The sequence below is a fragment of the Odontesthes bonariensis genome, chromosome 12 (assembly GCF_027942865.1).
Source record: "Odontesthes bonariensis isolate fOdoBon6 chromosome 12, fOdoBon6.hap1, whole genome shotgun sequence".
Lineage (NCBI taxonomy): Eukaryota > Metazoa > Chordata > Actinopteri > Atheriniformes > Atherinopsidae > Odontesthes > Odontesthes bonariensis.
The window spans coordinates 18,393,791-18,419,028 of record NC_134517.1 but is presented as its reverse complement, the minus strand read 5'-3'; the positions used below and the strand labels follow the sequence as shown (position 1 = coordinate 18,419,028).

Sequence of the window (25,238 nt, the reverse complement as noted above, 5' to 3'; positions counted from 1 at the left end):
TGTAAAACAAAAAGATAGATAAAATAAAAAAGTCCTAAAGTTTCCATTCCAATTTTATGAGTCACAAGGCAAGAGGCAGGGTACATCCTTGACAAAGTCACCAGTCCCTCACAGGACCAACACAGAGACGAACAACCACAGTCGCTCACATTCATGACCATTTCACTATCACCAATTAATCTAACATGCATATTTTTCCGTGCTGTGGGAGGAAGCTGGAGCACCCGGAGAGAATCCACATAGGAAAAGGAGAACACTCAGATTCCACACAGAATGGCCCCAGCTGGAATTTGAACCGGTGCCATCTTGCTTTGAGACAACAGCGCAAATGAGCTTCCCAGCCAGATGCCCCAAAAGAGTCAAGGTCTCAGATATGTTTTATGGAGTTCTCAGACCTTGACATTCTTGTTAGAGATATGTTTTTGACACATTGTAAAGAAAAAGTGATGGAACTGCAAATTCTTAAAGAAGAGGAGTGAACTACATGCTCTGAAACACAATTGTTACCTTTCAGTAATACCACATAATCGTCACATACCAGTTTTAAGTTCCAGTTAATGCAGAGGTATAGAAAACTATAGAAACTAGATGTATCCCTTTTTTTTCTTTTATGGCGTTACATTAGGACATTGTACAGTGTGTTCTTGGACTCGAATAGCCAGTTTTTGAAAAAAAAAAAAGAAAATTAAAAGTATCCACTAAGTCAGACAAAAATTACACAATTTGTCCTCAATAACATTATTAACAATAATGTACAAAGTGTATGTAGCAGTCTGGGGGAATGTAGGAGAGAAAAACTAAGCCTGAGAAAGAATTAAGTTGGCCCAGCTGTATCATTAGCTGTCTAATACAGTAAAGGTGTAGCTATGGAGCGAGGCTATAAAAAACAGGGAGGCAATGAAAACAACATTCCTTATCAAAAAAATATTCATCTGAACAGCTTCTGTGCTTCCAAGGACCAAAGCTGTGAGTTATCTTTACACCACACTTTTTCAGTATTTAAGTGATCGAAGCTTGGGAAGTAAATGGCAAGCAAATCCTGCACATACGCCTACAGTTTGTCCAAGCACACACAAAAAAAGATTAATTTAGGGTTATGTGCTGTTAGTGTCGTAAGACATCAAGCAGGCTGATTTCCTTACATTTTTAGTGGTTATTTAAGAGAAATGGCTTACTCTTAATGATGAAAAATCTCTTAATTGTTTTGCATATTAGTACTGACTTTCCTCATAATGCTCTCCGTGGTTAATGGTATAAGACTGATTGGCTCTTCAAAAGTTAGAAACACAAACAGAGGAACAACAGGGTGTTGGCTCTGTATGGGGAAAACAGCCGGCTTTTGGTCGGAAAGGCCAGACCAACTGAATGCTGTTGTGATGCAGAGCAGTCTACAACGGTTGGTCACAGGACATGAAATATAATCATCACCACAGAGTCACACTGTAAACATGAAGCCACAGATGAATAATGAGAGCAAACTGGAATCCCAAGAAGTGTCCTGGTTTGTGGCCAACGTTTTATTTCACGTTGTTGTCTGACAGTTCTTATGACAATGGCATGGGAATAAATTTGTACATTTTCTTTCATACTCTGAAAACCGTTCTAAAGTATCGAGAAAATGTGAGGGTGTTATTTTCATAAAAATGGGAGACAGTCCCATCTGGTAGAGCAATCACTATGTTTAGACTGGGATATGGTCCTGCTTCATTATGGTTTTGCGTACTGTACTGAAGGTGCCAGATTTATGACAGCACTCTGCAGGACCCCATATTATGGATCTAGGTGGTCTGGTTTCATCTGACTTCATTTGTGGCCTGGTCTTGCCTTGTCTTTTTACTTGATATGGCAATTGGTTAAAAAGCACTCTTGTCTTTTCATGGTATTTTTCATGTTGAATATGTAAATTGCTTCCCTAGTAGATTCCATGAGCAGAGAATGAATTTAAGTGTTTTTAAAACACCTGTTACAAAGTTTTGTTGTTATATCAGCTTACCTATTCCGTTAGATACTGTTAGATACTATTGTTTTAGTTGACGTGGATATGAAACCTGAGTTCTATTAATAGTTTCTTATTTCATCAAGTTACAGTTTATTATTTTAACCCTATTGGGTTCATGTAGTTTAGATTATTGAGGGAAACAAAATGGTCCACTCAGTGAGTTACTGGTTAGTCCCCATGATTTCATGTGTTACTGCTCTTGGGTTGTTTTTGGTAATGATTTTATTATTATGCTATACAAATTCGACCTGAGCTAAAAGTCAACAGTTTATTTTTCTTAGGTTGTGTTGCATTTAGGGTTGCCCTAAATGCCCTAAATTGCAACCCTAGTTCCATTACTTCCTATCCCCTGTTCCCTTCTCAGGGATTGTCAGTGAGGGGAAAGTCCCTTAACAAAATGCCTTGGCACCCCCTACAACATCACCAGTCTAGACAGTATTAATTGTTCCGATCACCCAATCTCCTTACATAAATCTTTTGCAGTGCCACTGCTAATCTAGTCAAAACAATGTTCGCCTAGCTTGCTAGCAGGTTAGTTTTAATGTCATCAATAGCTTATTTCCCTCAAAATATCAAACTGTTTCATTTATAGTGTTTTGAGCATTGTTGTTTTGAGGTAATTAAACCTCTTAAATCACATCAATATTGATAAATGTGATAAGTGAACCCTACAGTAAGATCCATATTTTCCTATTTGCTCAGAACTCCAGCAAGCTGTAATAAATTATATTGCTATATAACTTAATATGAGCTGAACTGTTGTTCAGTTCTTCCCTTCACAGTTCCATTTGAACTGAGCTTTTATGCTCCCTACAGTTTAAAATCTTAATTAACATGGCTGAACACCCCGTGCAGTTCGACTTTTTAAGCAAGAGTAGCATATTATTTTTGTTTTGTCAATGCACTGGGAAAAAATTAGACCACCACCATGAGAAGGTTAGAGCAGCCTAATAGATTTTAGCTCTTAGATAAACTTTAATTTGCTTGAATGCTTTGGTTGCCAAGAAAACAAGGGACATTCCCAGGATGACCATAACACATTCACATGTGCACTATTGGTTAGCACTACATAATTATTACAAGGCCATTAACAGGACTTCATTATATGTCCTTAAAAAAGTTGTCTTTCAGTCTCTGCAACTTTCTGAATAAGACAAGCCCAATAATCTGATGAGTTTGAATACAACTTTTTCGCTGTATGTTTGGAGAAAAAGAATTCCGAATTTCATTAACAGTGCAAATCTTAAGCATGGGGTGTTTCAGTTGTATTTTGGGCTTGTAATTTAGCTGGTGATGTGGGGAATATTTCACTGGTATAAGGAAGAATAAATTTAATTAAAAAACACCAAAAGTCCCTGGCAGATGGTGGAAACCATCTGCCTAAACAAACCATCTGATCCTAAACAAACCTCTGAAGTCAAAAGAGGTTAATTCACAGTGATCACATTCACAGCCCCATGTATTTAAACGTCATCAAACATCGCTGGACAGACCTCAAAAGAGCAATAAATGCAAGACCAGAAGCCTTTCGTTGTACCAGATTTCCCTTCTTTATCTTGAAACTGTAAAAGATTTAAATGAAAACCTAACTTTGATATTACAGATGCTAATGAGATGTTTGATCATCAAGTGTTTTTTCTTTCCTCTATTAGGCACACATTTTGACAGTGCTGCCAAAACATTTGTAGCCTATGCCACAGTGTGATGGACTGAAGTGCTGCAAATAAGTGCACCTGCACATTGTTGTTCGATATATTTCCAGGATGTAGCAAAAGTATGGAAAAGGTGATTTTGTCAAACAGTGGGTTATTGTGACTGTGGGTGGAGAAAACAGGATGCTGTAGCACGGTCCTATTGTCCTCTTCTGAAATGGCCATCATCTATTTAGAGCTTGTAAACTGTAAAGCTTGAATTGATGGTGCATTTCTCCATCATGCGTAATTGCTTTTATGGGAGCAGGTCCCTTGTGTGTCTGTCCAGGGATGACGCAGTCTATTGTCTGCGTTTTAGATTTCCACCTCAATGTGGGGAAAGGTTATGTCGTGACTGTTATATCCTTGCTGGGATGAGGTGACCTTTCTTTTCTATTTTTTTTTTTTTTGTCGAAAGTCCAGAAGCAAGAAGAATTGAAAACCTCTTCTTGCCTGCTGAAGATTGGAAAGAATTTGATGGATTGTATTACGAAATCAGTTAAAATGTAGGATTTAGGCAAAGGATGCTGTTTGTGACCTGAGTTAGTCTGCTACTATTGTGTGCAAGCGACAATAAACCCATCACAGCGTGCCTTAGTTATATCTAACAGCACGATGAAAGGAAGCCCTCAGATCCTCTGATAGTTAACACAGAAATACAGCCTTGAGCATTCCATAAGAGAGAGGAAGAGGGTCTTTTTTGTTGGGGATAGGGGATCATGAAGGACAACTATTCTATAGTAAAAGAAGGTCTTTGTGTGAGGAGAAGGTTTCAATGTGGCCTTTGTAAACGGGGCTGCTTGGATCTGCTGTCAAACTGAGGATGGAGATTATTCTGATTCTTTATCTTCCAATTTGCTGCCATTGTGGGCATAAAGTGGTCATTCAGATTTTTTTTGCAAGAGAGAGGGGAGGGCATTTAGGCATTTGCTGTCTAAGCAGGCTATGGTATGGGTGTGTGGGTGAAGGACGTAGGCTGACATAGGTAGAGACGTCATAAGATAAGCCAACTGGATGAAGCCTTTCTGACATCCTTAGTCAAAGATTTACTCATACACGACAAGCCAGGGATGGTCTAATGGCTTTGTCATCTCTTTTCCTAAACTTAAAGTTGATAAAGTACTTGGTGTTTGTGCAGTGAATACTAAATTCACTCTCGTGCACAATGGGGGGGAAAGTTCAACGGAACATTTTTAGCCCATTTTGACTATGAGGTCTATGATCACGCAATCATAGACCTCAGAGGGTTAACAATGTACAAGATTTCTTTCCAGCCAAGTATTTAAATGGAAATAGTGCTGGAGGGTTCAAGCAAGCAGTAATTAGGTTCCAAACCTGTTAAATGAGCATTTGGATCAGTTGTGATGTATGCATGCACTGTAAATTCAAGCTACAGTTAGCTACAGAAGAGGATATGACAGGTAGCGCTATACTCTCTCTCACATTATTATTTTAGTTTTTTTTTCCACTCGACCTAACAATTTAACCGGAAGCAAACTTATCCAATGTCAGGTGGAGAATTGCACAGCTTCACAGCTCTGTATATGTTGCATGTGCTGTGCTCTTTTACTATCTTTTTACAAACTAGATGAACACTATATGTTGTGATTTTATTCCATTATCACGTTATTACTTTTTAGTTAGATTAGTTTAAAACGGTTTTGTTTAGCAATTAGACACTGAAGTATAATTTTATTGGAGAGATGGTATGAATAAAGGAAGGGGAAAGGAAAAGACCCCCTGTCGTCTAGATGTTGGTGGTGGATGAGAAAATTAGCACAAGCCGCATAGAGCCAGGAATGGCCGACTACAACCGATTTCATAATGAAGAGACAAAGAAGATAAACCCAAAGACAATGAGCAAGCGTCTAGATTTTGTACACTGAGGGTGCAACTATCAGATTGTTATTGTGTGTTTTCTGCTTCTGCTAAGTTGTTGTCATGGCAAAGAATCAACAGCACGTTCAACTGGGTTTGTGCATGGAGCTCTACTTTGGAACAAGACGTCATTCTGTATAAATTGCTGTCTCCTGCTATTTCAGTTAGTTTAGGGTCTCGACTTCTCTGACCTTTGAGTTGGTATGACTGCTTTCTTTGATCATCTCATGTCTGCACTGACGCCATCAGCTTTGTGTGGGTGTTCTTGTGTCATGTCTAACACAGATCAGCCTCTCATGGTGGGTGGTTTGGTTGGAATGCAGACGAACTGTCCCCATCAGCGGCCGGACCGCGATCTTTTCTTAGCCGCACAAGTGTTCATAATGTTACGACTCAATGAAGCCACAACCAAAACATCCTTTCAGCACACCAGACCAACACGTAAAACTATGAAGACAGCAGAGTGCAGACCATCTGCACCTGATATACATAAACAAGCAGTGTATACACAAACTGCAGAGTAGACAACAACAGCTTACCCCTCACTGTGCCCCACGATTTGCCCATGGAGACATACCACAGCTGCGTTTTTCAGATATTGCGAACAGCAAAATGTTGCAGTCCCGTGGATAATGTGACATGTATACCATGACCTCTAACAGCCCAGCTCTAACCCTGATGTTTTCTGCTTTGTGTCTGACAGGGTGGGAAGAAGCACAGTGGCCCCTGTGGAGGAAGAGACTGCAGCGGAGGATGTCAATGCTTCCCAGAGAAGGGTGCTAGGGTAAGTCCCTTACTGTATCAGCTGTTTCAAATAGCTCTTCAAAACACCCCTCTCTTTCTTTTTCCTCCTTTTCCCATGTTGGCGTCCCTGTTAACCAGCTGTAATGCTTGGTTTTCAGGCTGAAGTACCAAATAAGGCCACGATCACACATGAAGCTTTCTGTTTCCTCCCGTAATTTGAATAACTTGAGTCCTGAAGGTGCCTAATGGTGCCTCCACACCAGCTCATATTCTGATTTTTCAGTTTTGCATGTCTCCGCATTTCTTACACTGTGGACTCGTGATCCTCAGTAAGAATAGATGAGGCCTTGGGCTGGTTATGAATCACATGCATATTGAGAAAGCAGCTCGAACATTTTTGTGAGTGCTACTCAAATACTTATTTGGATACACTTTCCCTGCATATTTGTTTGTATTGCTAAAACAAAATAATTGATTTTGCAACGTTTCAACTACATATGTATCTTTGAGTATTCAGCGTTGGAATCATATGGGAAAATGCTGTGCCTTTAGAATAACAACAAATATATAGTTTGTGACCCTTTAAGTGCTTTCTGCAGAATTTATTACATCAAAAACATTACCTAAAATATAAACAGTGTTAAAAAATACATGCAAGATAAGCTAATTAAATCAATTAAAAAAAAAACGAAAACTTACTCTTAATTTAACTTAATGAGCAAAACCATTCGGTATAACATGTCTCTGGGTGACATGAAGAACATGTTTACTGATATGTAATATCTACCTAGCTCTATTTTTGTAGATTTGTTTTCCTTGTCTGGAATGACCCCCCCCCCCTCTTTGTGCTGCTGTAATTTCAAGTAAAAGTACTGATTACTGTCTGTCCGCCCTGCCCATTGGCTCTGGGGAATTTTGGCCCGTTCTTCAGATATAATCAGGAAATTGACTTGGCCAACTTTTTTTTTTTGCACTTTTATTTTTTTCTGGCAGAAAAGCCCAAGCAAGGTGCTGATGGGTGCTTCATGTCAGCACCTCATAAGAAAAACTGAAGGAAATCCCTCTTTGCACATATTATTGTTAATGTTGACAACTTGTACACTTGATACTTGCATTGCCCTTCCACAGCAACCTTTGCAAATGTTCATTGTGCTCATTTCCAACCAACCCAATCACAACTGCTGACTGCACTATCTTTTCTTCAAGCTTCTACATCCGTTCCCTCCTTATTGGAAATAATCTGAAAAAGACACTCAGAAATGGAAAACACTTTGTGGACACCCCCCCCCCCCCCCCCCCTCTTTTTTTCCTTGAACATTATTTGTTTAAATGACTTGTATTACAGTCGTTTCCTTGCTGTGTGATCCACTTTCTCTTGGTCCACTCCGACAGAAAGATGTCCTGACATTTTCCTTTAGAATGTGCTGATATAACACAGACTTCATTGGTCCATCGAAGTCCGTAAACCGTCTCGGCGTAGATGCAGCAAATCCGTCTCAAATCATGATACTACCACTACCGTGTTTCACAGATGGAAATAACTTTTTCGTGCTTGAATTACAGCATTCTATTTTTGGTCTCTGTCCACAAGTGTAATTTTCAAACAATCTGGCTCGTGCGCATTGGTTTTTATAATAAGCTGAAAGTGTCCTTGGGCAAGATACTGAGCCCTACGTTACCCCTATTGTAAGCTGCTTTGGATGAAATGAATGGAATATGATGTTCTTTTTGGAGAACACTGCCATGAACTCCTTATGGTTGAGTCATGCATATGATAATGAATTTTAAATCATCCACAAACCTTTAAGCATCACTTGAGATGCAGAGGAGTTAGAATGATGCATTATACGAGGCAGTCTGTTTGTTATCAACACAACTCATAGCTGTGTCATTTTTAATCACGGCCAACAATATAAGCCTTCTTGTGGATGACTGAAGCGTCCCAACAAGGTAATTTTTAACCCGTTTGATGTCTTGAATGCCAGAGCCTGATACGAGCATCCAGCCATATGGAAGACTTTGAAAAACTTATCAGACTTCCTTACAGTCAAGTGATGAAATTCACACTATTAACCACAGGTCAGAGTGGAGGGAGAGTCTGGAGTGTGGGAGACCCATTAGAGCGGCAAATAAAAGATAGAAAAAAGAGAGCTTGTTTTAAATCAGAGACAGACTTAGACTAAACATGTTGAGATAACAAACTTAGAGTGAGTAACTGAGGTTCTGCTTGACTTAAGGCTGTGTTTTGATTTAGACACGTGTTGCATCAAAAAACAGATCTTTGGACTGAGACTTTTTTTTCCATTCCGGTTGGAATAAACATGGTTTAATCTTTTATGCAAATTCTGCCTTGCAGAGAATAAAACATGCTTTAGATAGTAATCTTAACTCGCAAGGGCTGACAGAGGAAATTACATAGTTGGCACAGCTGCACACTGAGCTCACCTGCATTTCTGTGGATGAAACAAGAGACCCGGTGGCTGAGCAGAAATGAATTTTTTTGTCCAGCGGTCGGAGTTGGCTCGGCATCCAAAGAACAAAAGTTACCACTTAAAGTCATGCCAGTGTGTTTTGTTATCACATTTGTTTTGCAAAAGATCTGCTTTATTATAGAAACATGTCACAGTGACCTGAGATAAGAAAAACCTAAAAAAAGAAGAACATTTTACCGGCTCAACCAAATGTTTTTGGTGCCAAACAGCTTTGTGTTGTCAACTGTGCAGCAGTTCTGGACTCTAGTGCTTTATTAACTCCACACAAGTCGTCTCTGAACACAATTTAATCAGTGATAGTGTTTTTACATGAAGCAAATGTCTTCTGGATAACTTGCGTACCAGTGCAGTTAGACAGAGAATCAAAGTGGAAAGATAAGGGATCGACAATGTCTTTTTTTATTTTGGTTCAGAGGAAATATGTCGTAATTGGTCAGACAGAACTTCTGTCTGACCAATCGGTGGGCGATACCGTTCTCCTGTCCCCACTTTTAAACTTGACTGATAGGGCAATAAAAACAGTCACTCATACCACTTACCATTTGTAATGGAATATCAAAAAGTTGATTTGAGTCAGGCTTTACCATGCATGGGAAAAGGAGCCCATGATAACCACGTAATGACCAATCATAGCAGATCCAATCCAGCACCAACAGCGCAACTTTCTGTTAAATGTTTATGATTTTAATTGAATTTTGGATTTGAATCGTATGTCATGCACCAAGTCAGACTTGGTAAGACCTATAGATCCATTTCACGACACAGGTTTGAACTTCATGCTTCACACAGTCTGCTTTTCAGAAGAATTCAACAGCGCTGTCTAAACTTTTTAGTTTAGTTCATAGTTTTCCACTTAAGTAATCGGTGCAACCTCTTTCCTTTTATTTAGCGCCTGAACCAAATTAATTGGAAAAATGGAATATTTGCTTCCGCATGTTTTTGGTTGTGCTGCAGTTGCAGCTTCTCTTTTCACATCCCGTTACCGTGAGAACAAATTCTAACACGAGCCCGATAAGAATTTGTAATAGCGCTGACTGTTCAATTGGCTTAAGCCTGTATTAAAAGTGTTATATGCAGCTGCTTCCTCCAGTGCTGGTCTGCGTCACACAACCACGGCACCTTTGTTATGGCAATTTGAGTGTTGTAAGAAAATTCCGACTTTGGTGTTCCACCTCGTGAGAGATAATTTCCAGCCTTTGCAACTGACATGTTTAGCACCTCAGCGCTCTTCATCACTGTCAAGAGTATGTTTGAATGAAGAACACAATGAGGAACATTACACGATAAACGTGACAAACGTCTAACTGACAGAACGCTCTCACTTTGACAGATCAATGAAGCCATTAATGTTACATATCTCGCTTCTGAAAAGGACTAAAGACAAACGTTCCAGATGATGAATCGCCCCATTTCCTTTTTTCTCTTATCTTGTAAACTGTGCTCATGGGAACTATAAATGCTCAGTTCAGCTGTAAGATTTGGTAAATTTAAGGACTGAAATCTACCCTTCTAAAGCTTCCCTATAAACCTGAATCAACTACTCCTGAGGGAGGTGTTCTTTTAAAAAGACCGAAGTGAGGACAGGAATGTCTTGCAACAAGACTTTGGCATGCACTGAGAATTTACTGACCGACTTTACAGTCAGTCTGACCTTTGCAGTGCAAAATGGATACAGGAAACCCTGAGCAGACAGAGACGGAGTGAGGAAGTTCTACATTTCACATCTGAAGAATGCAAAAATCTGACAACAGGGTCAGCAAACTACCTTTCTCTTCCTCTCTTAACCTTTCTTACTGTTGCTCTCTGTCAGCAAGATATGGAGGAAAAGCTTTCAGTCATACACTGACAATGTTAATGACAGTGCCAAAAAAGTGAGGAGGCTTCATTCCTTGGAATAGTTTATGCTTCGTCTATGAAAACAGGAAACAATCACAGGTCCTTCATCCTGTTCTGCTCAAGATTAACTGTATAATCTTTTTTTTTCAAGATCGCTGAATTTGTTGCCAAAGGATAAGAGGCAATAAAAATTTGCCTTCACTTTTATCTAACATTTATAGTCCCTGACTTAACACGTGGATATTTCCATTCTTAACTCTTCAACTTTTAATAGTCCTGCGCATGATTTAATCAATGATGTTATATCTAATTTTTTTCTTTTTAGTCAGTCAATGCGGTGTTTCTGAATACACGGAAACCAAGATGGGTCCTTACGGATGTGTTTATCTGTCCATCTAAATTGCATCAAGTGTGTCTCATTCCAAATATTTCCCCTGAGGAGAGTCATGGTGATGAGCCCCTTCACTGAGAGGCTGCATCTGATCCTGTGCAGCTGTCTGGATTGGCTGAGATTTTATACAGCTGTTGTGTTGAGGTGAGAATTGTCCACTGTCCAACGAGTACATCAGTTTTTCTAGAAATCAACTGTGAGAATATCAAAAACGAGCAACAGCTCTGACCTTTGAATTACATCGTACCATCCTTGGTTCATTATTTTTGTTTTCTGAGCCACAACCTTAGCGGATTTTGTTTTGATTGTTCTCATCAACACCATTTACAGCAAAAAGAAAATGGTTTAAAAAGATGGACAGCCTTCTCTGAACCAAACGGCAAGTCGGCACTGCTAGAAGCCAGCAGATGAAAAAGGGAGACTATTTAGATGATAAAATACAGATAATTCCTTTAAGAATTGGTAAGGATTCAACATAACAATTTTAAAAGGTGATAATATGTCACTATTCTAGCTACAGCTTGTTTTGTCTCAAAGTGGCCAAACTACAAGCTTATGCAAGTTTAAGAGATAAACTTGTGATTTTTTTTTTTCTATATTAGATTAAAAACATAAAATTAGAACGAAAAAAAAAGGGAAACTTACTGTGGTAACTATGGAGATATCCCGTGAAAGAATGCTTAATTTTCTCTAAAAGTCATCATCATTTTTTACAGGGTTTGACAGTCTGAAAGGAGACATTAGATGGAAAGAGAGTGTGTGAGAGACCCTGGAAGAATGGACAGATTGTTTGGTAGAGAACAAATATGAAAATTACATGGATTTTCTGCTTTGGGTGGAGCAGCAGAGACTTTGGCAAGATAACTCTTCACTGCAGGCCTCCAGAAAAATATCCATTTCCCCACGCACGTCCAAAGCCCCCTTTGTTCTTCTGCATCATTAGTGGATCACACTCATGCGATCTGTAATAAAAAGGAGAAAAAGCCCCCTGAAATGGAGCAACAGGAAAATTAATGAAAGCATATGAAAAGTTCACAATACCGCACTTTGTAGCAGAGAAACACGGTCATAAAAGAGTGGCCGTCTTTACAAAGAAAATAAAGTGTGGTCTGATGAAGATGTAAAAATCATGAGTCCGGAACCCACCAAGGTAGGTGGTGTTATTAAACGGAGCCTTTTGTGGTTTCTGACGAAAAGGAAAACCAGGAGGGCCTGAGAAACTGAACGCATGGCATCCTCGCAGAAAACTTGCTAAACAGATGCTGTGAATGTTTTTGTCCTGGGAGTTTTTCCATCATAGAACAATTAGTGGTGCCAAGTTTTACACAGACAAAATCTAAGGGTCAGTTATGTCCTCTGGATGAGCCAAATGTCCAGCCTCCCTCCACCCAGTGAGCATGCAGAGGAAAACATGGAGAGAGCCATGTAGAGACAGAGGAATGACAGGGTGCCCATTATAGACACTAAGCAGATAGGGAGATGTTGTCTTTTTTCAGCATGGGAAATGGTGCCACATCTGATGCAAGACAGGAAATGACACAAGACTCGGGAAGCTGAGCACAATGACAGCTCGCTGATCTTTCTTTTTTAATATAGTCGGCCTCTGTTTTTGTGGGAACAAGATTGCCTGTGTGTTTGGCCTCTGCTATAAATGGCAGATATTTCCTTGTTCCACGAAAACAAGCCCGTACCTACATTCTGAATCCAGTACCCATGGCTGTCATGTAGCTTCCTGTCCGCTCGGGAACAGGCACTGAGAGGAATGTCGTTGGTTCGAAAAAGATCAAAAACCCCTTTGAATGTATTGTCACCGCAGAGTGGCTGTTCTGATCTGACAGGCTTCAGGTTTGGACTTTATTTTGACGTTTGTAACCTTTTAACAACCCCTCTGTGTCATGAAACCTAAAGAAGCTGCACGGACACAGAGCTGTTAGGAAGTCTAAGCAAACCCTCCGTCACTCAAGAGCAGAAAAAAACTCTTGAACTCAACCTGTTATCACAAATTGGAGCTACTCCTCCTGAAGTGGTCGGTATATTTTATCAAAACTGATTTTCTCTGATGGAAACCATTCCCAGGGGGAATGTCTTATAGTAAGCTGATTTACCTGCTTTAGCATTTTGTCCGTTTGCGTTAGAAACCTGTTGGCATGTCGACAAAGCTTCTGATGCGTGATGGCAGTTTTAAACTCTAAATATGTAACAATAAGCCTCCTCCATATGTGCAGACCTTTCCCCGACCTGGGCCTTGACGAGACATGCCAGGCAAGAGCAACCAACTGTGGAGTTGGGAAAATAAATTGCATGCATATGAGTGGCAGGGAGGGAAGCATCAACCTGCTGCTATCACTAAAACTCTGGAAGGGAGGATTTTCTCTTCCGAAGAATGTTGGAAAGAGGAATTCAGATGGGATCACAGGCTGGCAAAGTCCTGTGTGAAAAACTAAAGCTGTGGATTTGTAGGAATCGTCATGGGAGATGCTTGGACTAACGGACAGAGAGCAGCTGTTTTGTCCGTTAATCCAGTAAAATCGGGCATTTACACAGCGACAACTGACAGACAAAGAAGCCAAGAAAGGAGCTAAAGTACATTACTGGTAGTTATTACTGTTATTCACAGGTTTTCAAGTGAAGGGGAAAGTCTTTAGTCACTGGGAGAAGCTGTGAGAAAATATGTTTTAGCATCATCGCTACAAACATGAACTGACCTGTTAAACACTCTTACTTCTTAATGAGAACCAATAGAACCACTTTTTGGGGGAAAACAAAGCTAAGGCTCAGATTCAGGTTTGCAAACCACAGTCGGTCAGTTCTGCGTTGGTGGAAGTGGGACCTTTTTTTTTTTTTTAAGCATGATCTTTTTTCTATACAGTTTTGATACTTTATACTCTTGAGTGTATCTTACTCTGCTGTGTTGGTCTGCTGAAGAACAAGAAATCAGACTTAAAGAACAAACTGCGCCATTCTTAGACACATGCTTCTCACATAATGAACGTCACAAGACCACCTCACATTTCTCTAAAACTGTGTCAGTTGAACTCTAAAGAGAGCTTGTTTTTTTCCGTTTTTAAGGGCCCTTAAAAGTGTCTCGCTCTCATATTTTAAGATGATGAGTATGGTTTAGGGACAAGGAGACTATTGTTGAGGGATTTTTCCCTGTTGACGCATATATACAATGACACAATGATCTCTATACTGATATGGATAGCTCTTACTTGAGAAGTAGTAATTAGAAAGTCCTTCAGTCAGTTGTAATTATCCAACCACAGCTTGGCACCTAAATTACACTGGCAGAGTTAAGACTTGTCATTAAACCCTGGCCATATAATCACCACTCTAACCTTTGGTCTTAAACAGTGCCCACTTTGTATTGAAAATAACACAACCGATCAGTTAACTAATGACAACAGCCAGAAACGTTCAGAAAGACGTGTAATTCACGTCCATGACAAGTGTAATGTCCGTTTCACAGACTCTCTGAAATGGAGGGGTACAGCAGACTGCTTTGCTGCTCTCAGCTGGAGAAGCCATGAAAAGGTTCACTGTCACGAGTCTGAAACAGAAACAGATTCAAAACACTTTTTTTTGTAGCTGTACATAGCGACGTGTTTTTCCCAACAGCACAGTCTGTTGCTTCCACCTGCTTCCAGCAGCTGATGTTCCTGGATCTTGAGCTGGGCAGATATTTATGGATGAAAGGCGGTTTTGTTTGTCTTCTCTCCCAAAAATTGAATGTAATTACTTTGTAGCTTTGACTTTTTATTAGAAAAAAACAAAACAAAACAGATATTCATTAACAGCCCAGAGGAAAACTTCCTCCATCCATTTTATTTATTCACTTTATCCTGTGCAGGGTCGTAGGGGGAACTGGAGCCTGTCCCAGGTTAAACTGGGTGGGATACACTCTGGAGAGCTAACAAAGACTACTTGAAATGGCTAATTATCCTTCAAACCCAGTCAACTTGTTGAGAGGCAGTGGTGCAATCCATTTGGTTTGAAGTTAGAGTCAGGGTCTAGGGTAGGATTGGTGCCAGTGCCACACACGCTCAAATCTGTCCATCAAAAAAGCTGAGCCAGAACAAGGGACACAACACTTCCAAAGCTACTGGTTGCGAGTTTGTATGCCAGTTATGCTGAATTGCTCCATGTTGAATTGCCAATCATATGTATCACTGTATCTCATCTCTTCACTTCAGGGCGATAATGACCAGCTGAATTTTGCTTGTGACAAGCAGCTTCAGCACTGTATCATTCCTGAAAGCAGCCAACAGCATACTTGAGACGTGTTTGATGACCTTAACCGTTAAAAATGGGTCAACTGAAAACATGAAAGAGCTGATAAATCTGCTCGCAACAGTTATTCATTTAACAAAACTGAAAAATCCTGCTTTTGTGTTACTCGGTCTGAACACAAGAATGCATTGTTCTAGAGAATTTCAAGCAGTAAATCTACCACCGTCGTCATTGTAAAATGCATCTGCGCTGTGCAACAACAGAAAGCTTGACAGGCATGGCAACAATATTTTGTGTAGGAGGGAAGGGGAAATGTTTGGACAGATGTGTGTGGGAGGACAGATGCATATTAAGAGTGATCATTTTGTCCTGGAATCCTTCCATGATCCTAATGTTGACCACGGCTCTCTTATAGTAGGAAGAAAAAGGTTTGCCTCACAGAGTATAATGATACAGTAATCCAGTATTTGTCCAACCGCATTGTGGCCATGGACCCTGAATCTGTTGCCATCTGCAGCCTGATTGTGTTATCATACAGAGGATGTGGTGTGAGTAATGTAAAAGCAAGGACAGGTGAAATGTTGAGGAATCAAGATGAGCAGAAAAAGACCATAGATATCTGGTCTCATGTTGTGTCTGTGACTCTGAGGTTAAACTTATTTTCGCCATACTAACTCAGAAATATGTAATTGAGGTCAGTTGAAGAACTGTCATAAGCCTCCTCCCAGATCTGAAAAGGTTTCCTTATTTTTGCTCCGCAGACACCTCCTGGTACCAACTATCTCTCTCTATATATTTCTTTTATAAACATATAGACACACACCAAGTTTCCTATCGCAGTCATGTGCTGATGAATGTGGTGCTATCATTGCTCATCTTCTGTACATATATGGATGTAATTTGATGCAATTTGCTGTAGGAAAAACACGAGTCTTAGGTCACCACAGCAACTCCATGTGTTTTGAAACCCACAGTAGGGGCTGACTGCAGAGGAGACGATCAGATTCCTCCTAAGTCCTCTCATATACAATCCACAATCCTATGAGAACATTTGTTTTGAGAGATTTAATCTCACTTTGTACTGGCATAACTTGTGTTCTCTCATCTTGTAAAAGTTGTGTAATATGTGGCTAATTCTTTTTTTTTTAGAATCAGTGGACAGCCTCGTCATCTACATCTTGATGAAATTAGGGTTTCAGCTTCATAGAATGTACATGTACATTATATGCAAGATGATCACCTGATGAACCTTTTATTTGATGAGTGAACCACATGTATAGACTTTTGCCCCACGAGTGGGAAAAAGAAAAAGTCTTCCAGGATGCCAAATTGAACTGTGGTCTTGGTCAGCTGGATGGTGTCTTGGGTGCAGAATGAGATCCCGTGGATTACATGGTTGTCCCTGTTGCTAATATGATTGGCTGACTTCCATGTCACTTAGCGCCAAGAGTATATTACATTATTATTCTTTAAAACATTGTCATTTGCCACTAAACACTAATGATCACATGCAGATTTTACTATAAGCTTTGTATTTATGGTCTTCCATGAAATGTCTTCATAACTGCTTGGCGGATCGCTGTGGTTTTTGTTGCAGACAATAAAGAAGACATATTGTGTCCTTTTTTTATAAAAGTTGTCACAATTTCCTGAGGTCTTAATGAAATGTCTGCAACTTCTTTTGCTGAAATACCAGAGACAGACAACCATAACTCCCATTTCAATCATAAATTTTCAGCTCTTATCAAAACAGTTAGTTTCAGGCGGTGGAGTGTGCCATACTCTGTCATTGGCCTCTTTGATGGTGCATGTCCACTTTGAGATCTTTCTTGTAGCTTCAGATGTAAATTTGGATATAAACTTTGCTCAGTAACCTTCAAAGCATGTTATTACTGTATGAAAGCGCATATAGTACCCAAGAACTCACACTACAGATTACTTCAGTCTCAATTCTCATTTTATCCTCAGTTGTCCTCGTCAGATCAGATAGATCAATTGGTGCTGATGACTCTTTCAGGCACAATCTCATTGCAAGCCATGTGCTGGACTGGCCCAGGTTGTTAAAACATCACACCACAAATAGGACAGTTGGGGCACCAAAATTCACCTCGTAACTCATTCATTAATTTATTTCTTAAGTGAGCTATATAACGGCTAATGATGTGTCTCTGTTCATAGCAAAGCAAAAAGCAATACCATAGCCAACTGGCCCAACGATGACGATGTGCAGTGGGAACTGAAGTAGAGAAAACTGCATAGATGTTTTGTATCAGAGGAAAAGATGAGAATAGGTCATGGTTTATGGTAAGAGAAATAGGATTCAAATGCAGGACAGAGCAGACAGGAGGCAACCAGATGACAGGACCAAAGCAGCTTTGTCAATAAAGCAAAGATCAGAGGATGCTGCCATTTCAGGATATCCAAAAAAAAAAAACATTTTTGAAAAAACAAGAAACTAGAACCAAGCAGAGGTGGAAAAACTGACAATGTAAGAAAGCAGCAATGGCGAACTAAGATTGTGTAGTGGCACTGGACAAAGAAAACCAGGAAGTACTTTGACCACCAGAAGGCAATAATTTGCTAAATGAGTCCAGGTGTTAAAGGTGAGCAGGAACCAGATACCAAATTGAGGAAATGAAACAATCCAGGACATGAAACAGAGATCTAACAAGAACCAAATCAATACTAACACAGAAAACCCCAAATGTCTGTGATAAAGTTACACAAACAGAACCAGAGACCTACAGACAGGATGCCTTTATATGAATTTGAAATGGCTGCAAAATATCAATTTTATGACTGTTGTGTCAATACTTGCGGCATTTTCTGACAACAAACTGGTGATAATCATTTTTACTGTAACTTTCACACGCTTCATCATCGCCCCCATGGCCTCTTAAACTCTAAATATAATTGAATATAAACTAAATACCTTTGTGCTCCTGGGCGGAATGAACACCACTGAATAGCTTTTCAGAGCAAATTGACTTCTCTCGGTGTAATCCCACAAGAATAAGCATGCGCCCTGCGTGATCCACCGTATGGATGCTGTAATGTCATTTTGACTGCAGTCATCCATGTAACAGTTAGATTACAGAGGTGGCACGCCCCTGATGGTCCTCATTACCCTCCCAGACGCACAATACCGACACACAGGTGGTTGATCTCAGAGGTGAGAGCAACACCTCATTTGAGACATGTATTATCTTTCACACACACACTCAGACTGCAGCTGTGTCCTGCTTACGCTCACATGCGCTCGGACCAAAGACTTGAGAAGTTTCATTCCTCTGATGTGAGGCAATAGCGCAGGTGTCGGGCCCCAGAGACCCCTGGGATAGTTGGAGGTCCAGACTGTTCTGTTCTCACCCTGGAACGATCCCCCCACACACACACACACACACACACACACACACACACACACTTGATCTTCGGTGTATAAGCTCAACACGCATGCAGATTCTGTCAAACACACACGCACACGTTTCAGACTAACCACTGAGTCTGAGCACGGATCTGTACGGTCTGGATGCCGTCAGATTTCTGGCACATGCGTGTGCACGTGCAGAAATTAGCTCCGAGTCTAAACACATTCATTCTAATGTAAACTGGTCTGAGAACAGCCAAACCCCTCTGCGCCGAGGGTCCAAACAAAGATCAGCAGCCTTCCATGAGAAACAAAGAACAAACGACCAATGTCATTTTTTTCATCGTCTGTTTTTACACCCCCCCACCCCTCTCATCACTTAGCAGTTATTCAAAAGGATGAGTCAGAGGAACATGCTGCACCAACTGGAAACATCAAAATTAGATGTTGGTTTGTCTGGAGGTTTGTCTCCACGGCAACAGACCCTAATACTCCTTATCAAAATTTATTTATTTTTTTTTTTAGTTGTACTTGTAGACTGTGTGACAGTGTAAGGTGTTCTTCACTCTAAGTGTATCATTATTTCATCAGGTCTGATCCATCATGGTCATCAAAGGATTTTTGAGGCATTCTCAGAGTCCTCGGAAAGCTGACCTTCCTGACTGCAGCCAGAGGATCTAAACATACTCTAATAGATATCTAAACATCTTTCCCAGAAGTTTATTTACTCTGCTTAGTCCTCCTCGGTGCATCCGCCTCAGTTAAAGGCCCCGGTGCGCTCTCGAAGCGAGGCCCCTCCGGCCTATCTCTTAACCCGACACCCAGCCCTCCGGAGGGGGCTGAGTCCCATTTCCCCTTTGTGCATCATCCATGAGGGAAGCCACTCTTAAGGATATGAGTCCAAGAAAAATGTGTCCAAGAAAAACATGAGAGAGGTCACAGAGCAGTGGGACCAAATGCACGAAAAAGTGTCTGAGTCCAACTATGGGAGTCACAGAGAAAAGGCAGATATTTCACCTTCACAGCCTCTTCTGCTCGTTTCCCCGAATTTCTTTCTTCTCTTCTTCCATTATCCATCTTTCTTTTCACATGTCCATTCATTCACTCCTTCTTTATCCTATTTCCCTTTGTTGAATAAGGCTTAAACATGCCCCCTCCTATCTCCTCATATCACTCCACTTCTCCTTCCTTCCTTTGTCCTTTTCTGCCATACGTCCATAGTTTATTCGCTTTGTTGTTTCATGATTTTCTTTCACTCAAATTGTTTTCTGTGGAAGTAGATCTGTTCAGAAGTGCTAAACTGTTGTATGTGTGCACGTAGTGCTTACCAGACGAATGAAACCTCTTCTCCCCACACCTTTCCAACACCCTAGCAGGGAAATGTCACGAGTTTCCAAAACTAACATCGAGGCCCTCTATGCCTTTAATGGAGTGTTTGGCCATTACTAAGGAGGTGAAACAGTATGAAGTTCCATTTCACTTGAACGTCTTTCAAGTTTGGTTTCTATTATTTTATAAGTTGTGCAGTGAAAACATAGATAGAAATGGATAAATTAAAAGAATAAACACTAAAAACAAGCTTTAACACCAGCTTGAGGTGGTTTGTGCTCTTGTCAAAAAAAAAAGTGTGTTGTGCATTTGGGCAGATGGAACCACTGAATACAAATCTGTCTTTACCATCACGAGTCATCAGACAAACTACCTGCTCTATCTGCTTCTAGAGAACAAGCCTGGACAATATTCACTGGCATGAAAGAATAATCAGAATATATCCAGTTGAAAATACATTAGAGAGCTTAGTCAAATGTGGGATGTCCGTACGGTTTGAAGACCCCACTTTACAACTGAGAATTAAGCTTACTCATCTGGTGCACACAGCCATGAAGGTGATGGGTAGGAGCGAGTCTGTTTATGAGCAGTCTGATCTCAGAGAAGCTCAGAGGATATTGACTGGCCTATAACATGTCGTCTACGCAGAATACAAGCTGTTTTTTCCCTTCTGGTAGACAATATTGAGTTCTCCACTGTAAACCTTGTCGTTTCAAAAACTCTTTTGTCCCCACTTCTATCAAACTTTTAAATACATCAGTTTGATGCTAAATGGATTGGGCAACATTTTCACAGTGTTTTACTACTGGGGGGAAACTATGTACACGACACTGTTTAGACATTCATATCATTAAAATTTTGTTGTATCCAAAGGCATCTATGTGCAAAGCATCGTGTCGTATATCATATTGCATCGTATGGTGTCGTATCGTATCATTATTGTATACCACCACCTGCTAATGACAGAAGCAGCCCAAAACAGGTAATCAAATGTACAGAGGCTACAGTCCTCACTGCAGTTGGCCCCGGTTCGAGTCCCGCATCGGAGGGCCCTTTGCTGCATGTCATTCCTCCTCTCTCTGTCCCCTGCTTCCTGTCTCTCTCTTCAATTGTCCTGTTCATTAAAGGCATAAAAGCCAAAAAAAAAAAAGATTTGCTTCTGAGCACAGCTACTGGAACTGTTTCGTAAGCTTATCACTGAAAATGCCTTTGTGGTAAATGTTGATGTATAGAATACAAAGAGTTGTCGTTTGTCTGTGATTTAATACGCTAACCTATTGTATGATTTAGTTGTAGGCACTTCTTTAATTGATTTAGATGCATTTGATGAGAAAACTAGCATCAAAATGCACATTGATTAGCATTGCCTTTCCCAGTTCTCTGAGCAGTTGGCTTTTGCCATGTTTGGTTGACATGGCCCCTAAGAACATTGTAGTCACACTCAAACTTTTAATTTTTCCACTACTTATCTACTTTCCTCAGCACCTAATCTAATTTGTCTTTAGAGTTAAGTGTTTTTGGCATTCCTGCAGCAGGTGGCTTACTGTGATTTCAAGTTCAGCAGGAGGAGCTCACATGAGCGAGTGTTTTGTGAAAGTAAAAAACACTCGTCCGTGCAGAGCCTGAAGAAGTTTCTCAGGAAGTAAGCGGCTGTCGGCTCCCCGTCCAATGTTGATGACATCAGGATGTATAACATCAGTCCTCCCTCCCCACAAAAGTTCCAGTTTAGATTACAGTGTTATTTCTGAGAAGATACAGTATATACAAGCACCAAGAGGGCAAGCCAACTCAGACATGTGGCATTAACATAGTTTGCAACTGTGTAAATGAAAAGATGATTAAATAATCAGTAACTATGAAAAAAAGTCCTGGAAGAAGGTATGGGAGAGGTGAAGGTTTGAAAAAGGTTAGAAAATATATGATTCCAGTGGTCGAATACATGTTAAATATTCTGCATATTCAGAAGTTTGATCTTTTCTCTTTTTTTTTGGTAACAGCATTATTTTAATGTTTGCTTCAAAGACACAATAACTGTTTTTGTGTAAGTCCAGCCTCCATTGACCTTACTCATCCCAATGGTTAATAATTGAATCAGTAACTGTCCTTTTCTTGTGTAAACAATTAGAAAAATTGGCAGACAGATGGAATAACAGAGCGAGTTTCCGGCCAGTTGTTTATCAATTTATTTTATTCCTCTCAGAGGTCAGAGATTTGCACCCCGGGCTGTGTGTTCCCATCCTGTTCTTAGTTGGTCATTCCCAAACTGTTCACCCCAGGGAACAGTCTGGACCCAGATGAAATTTATGGTGTCAGACAGGGGAACTTTTAATAGATCTTTGGCTTAGGAATGAGAAATGCAAACATAACTACGTACACAAGAGGTTGAGCACACAGAAAGAAGAATTAGTGCATTCTATACCGAGTGCGAAAAGAGGCGACTTTCTCAGAGCTTCTCTGATGTGCCCCAGATTTCATGAAGGGTTTGCTTAAGAATGCAGGGTTTAGAAATTCATAAGAACATAGAAAATCGAGGAACAAAGGTCATCACATTGCCATGTGGTGTGTTTGGTAATGGCCAAAAAAAAATAAGACAAACACAAAACAAGAAATGGGAAAATGAAAATAGCGGGGAAAATCCGACCCGGGAGCTATCCCTCCTGAACACTTTCTCATAAAAAAGAAGATTAAAGGGATGCTTCACTGTCCTCTATGGTGAAAACTATGGTGGAGTTGTGGGTTGTGATCAAAAGCAATAGGTGCTGCGGCTGTAATCACTCTCAACAGTGACATTTCTCCATCGGCAAATCAAAGTGAGAAGTCAAACTCTTCAAGGTCAAAATATGTGCGGTAACTCTAAAAGGTGAGTTTGACCATATCATAAAGGGAAACATATTTTCTTAGTTGTGTCGGCTGACCAGTATAGGAGCCCAATTCCAGTTATGAGGTAGCCTGGGAATTCCCATGCTGCTTTGCGCGCGATTTCATTCACACTGCAAAGGCAGCCTGGAAACCACTGCCCTTATTTTTGCCTGAGTTAGGGAACCAATCACAGAACGGGGGGGGGGGGGGGGGGGGGGGGGCAGCAAGACGATGACGACACCGAAGCTTGTAGAGTGTTAATCCAACATGGCAGCGGACACAACGTTACCGTTCGATGCAGCCTTAGAAAGTGTTTTAAGTAGCTTAAGAGCGAATGTTTACTTTTATTTTACTTTTTTTTCTTCTTCTTCCTGGTCGAATTTCTGTCGCTCTACGTACGTCATCTGGTATAAGTGATACAATTGGCTATGAATCGCGCGCAAAGCAGCATGGGAAGAACCAGACGCCATTTGATAGACATTCGTAGCGCCCAATAAACGGCTCTAGGCAATCGTAAACCACGCCTCAAATACGAGAAAATGCACACCTAGTTCCCAGACCACCATCTCATCGAGATTGTGGACGCGTCAGCCAGGCTAGTTTTGAGGGGGAAAGATCATACATTTCCTATGTGTTGTTGATACGACCATGCAAAGACACTCATACTGATGGAGGAAAGGACATATCATACAGCGGGGTTCCCCAAATAATTCCCCCCTGGGGCCAAACTCTGTCAAGCATAACGAGAGAAATACAAAATATATACAGACTCAGCAGCACTGAAAATACAGCATATTTTAAGTGTAAATATTACAGTGAGAAGGAAAGGATTAATGCTGTGGAGTAAAATGTACATTATTTCCCTTTAAAATATAGTAAAATTAGAAGTATAAAGTGGCAAAATACTGCCAAGAAAATACTTAAGTACAAGTACCTCCAAACAGCTCTTTGCTAAACTGTTTTTTGTCTACTCTGTCAAAGTTTTTTTCTGATTCCACATCATTATGTTCATTGAAGAGAGTTTAAACAGGAGTCAGGGTGCCCTCTACGGGTCAAACTACTTTGCATGTTGTTACTTTTTGAAGGGCACATTCTGATGCAGATTTATCTGTGATTCATCCATGCTTACTGTCTTTGTTTTCTTAAAACTGATCATATTTTTTTTAAATATACTTTTTTTAGGATCTGGAGAGATGTAGCTGCTAATTACCTAAATGTAAATTTTCATTGACGTCAGCGTCACAAACCAATTTTCTTTTCACCGCTGCCGGACATGTCTTAAACATTTTGAAACTGACTAATCATGATGGTGACATATTTTCAGAGGCACGTGAGAAAATTAGGTTTTTCCATTGTAAAATGATCTCATTGATCTTCTTCTCCACTGCCACGATCTTCACCTCTTTCTGCCGATGGAAGCCGATCTGTCCAATGTCCATTAAAATGAATAGATAGATTAAAAAAAAAACTGCAACACCAAAAGCTCAAGAGCCGCAGCATCCCCACACTTTAGCCTCTGCGGTAAATAGTCAAAGGTAAAAAAGTTGCGTCTTCCTCCTCCTTAGCAGCACCCCACCCTTCAGTGCATCACGTAGCTTAGACATCTCTTCTAAATAAATGGTGGTATTCCGCTGTTCGGTGCTGTAATCTCACATCGCACGATGAGCGGTATCCTCACACATCTCTGCGGCAGCTGTGAGTTTGCAGCTCTCTTTCCTCACTCTCTGTTTGCGTTGTTCCAGAAAGAGATGGGCTTTCTTTCCTCCTATCAGCCCCCCATCATCTGACACCCAAGCCTTTGTGACTTGCTTGGTGTGCGTATGATTTAACGCGTGTGTATTTGTTGATGCCCCTTAAATGAGCTGTGAAAGGATTTGATAAAAAAGCAGACAGGGTGTCACTGCTCTTTTACTATCTTCCTCTTAGTCAGTTTAGCTGTCTTGATTTCTCGTGCACATTCATAAAAACACTTTTTTTTTCTTTTTTTCTTATTCCCTTCAGACACTTGCCTTCTTTTTACTGCACGGTCTGTGCTGCAGTCTCACCTCAAAGGTTTCTTTTCTTTTCTTCTTTTTTTTTTCTGCAGCCGCACCGTTTTGACGTCCACTGGAACCAAGAGCATACATCGTAAAGCAGTTGCCGTGTACATGGCAAAATGCTGCGTAAACTCTAATAGCAAAGTCTTATTCGGAGTAAGATCTCGTTATTGCTGTGCATCTAAATGTAGCTTATGTTTAAATGACAGGAATTCAGGTCTGATGCTCAGTGGGCAAACATGAGTTCGATTTAGATTTAAAGTGTGCAAAGGCAGGGGACTGAATGCCATCTATCAAAATGGTAGATAATTAGCTAATATTAGAGGGGGAAAAATTGAGAATTTATGTCCAATAAAGCATACAGCAGGTTTTCCGTAGTGTCTGTT

General features: G+C 40.4%; 1 protein-coding gene across 3 annotated transcripts in view; it reads left to right on the top strand.

Moving 5' to 3' along the window:
- Positions 1-25,238, top strand: part of col4a2 (collagen, type IV, alpha 2) — a 70,717-nt gene that overhangs the window by 17,944 nt on the left and 27,535 nt on the right. For all 3 annotated transcript variants that reach the window (XM_075479454.1, XM_075479455.1, XM_075479456.1), the window contains one exon: positions 6,272-6,352. In XM_075479454.1, the coding sequence (XP_075335569.1) occupies positions 6,272-6,352 (81 nt within the window). The remainder of the gene's footprint in view (positions 1-6,271; positions 6,353-25,238) is intronic.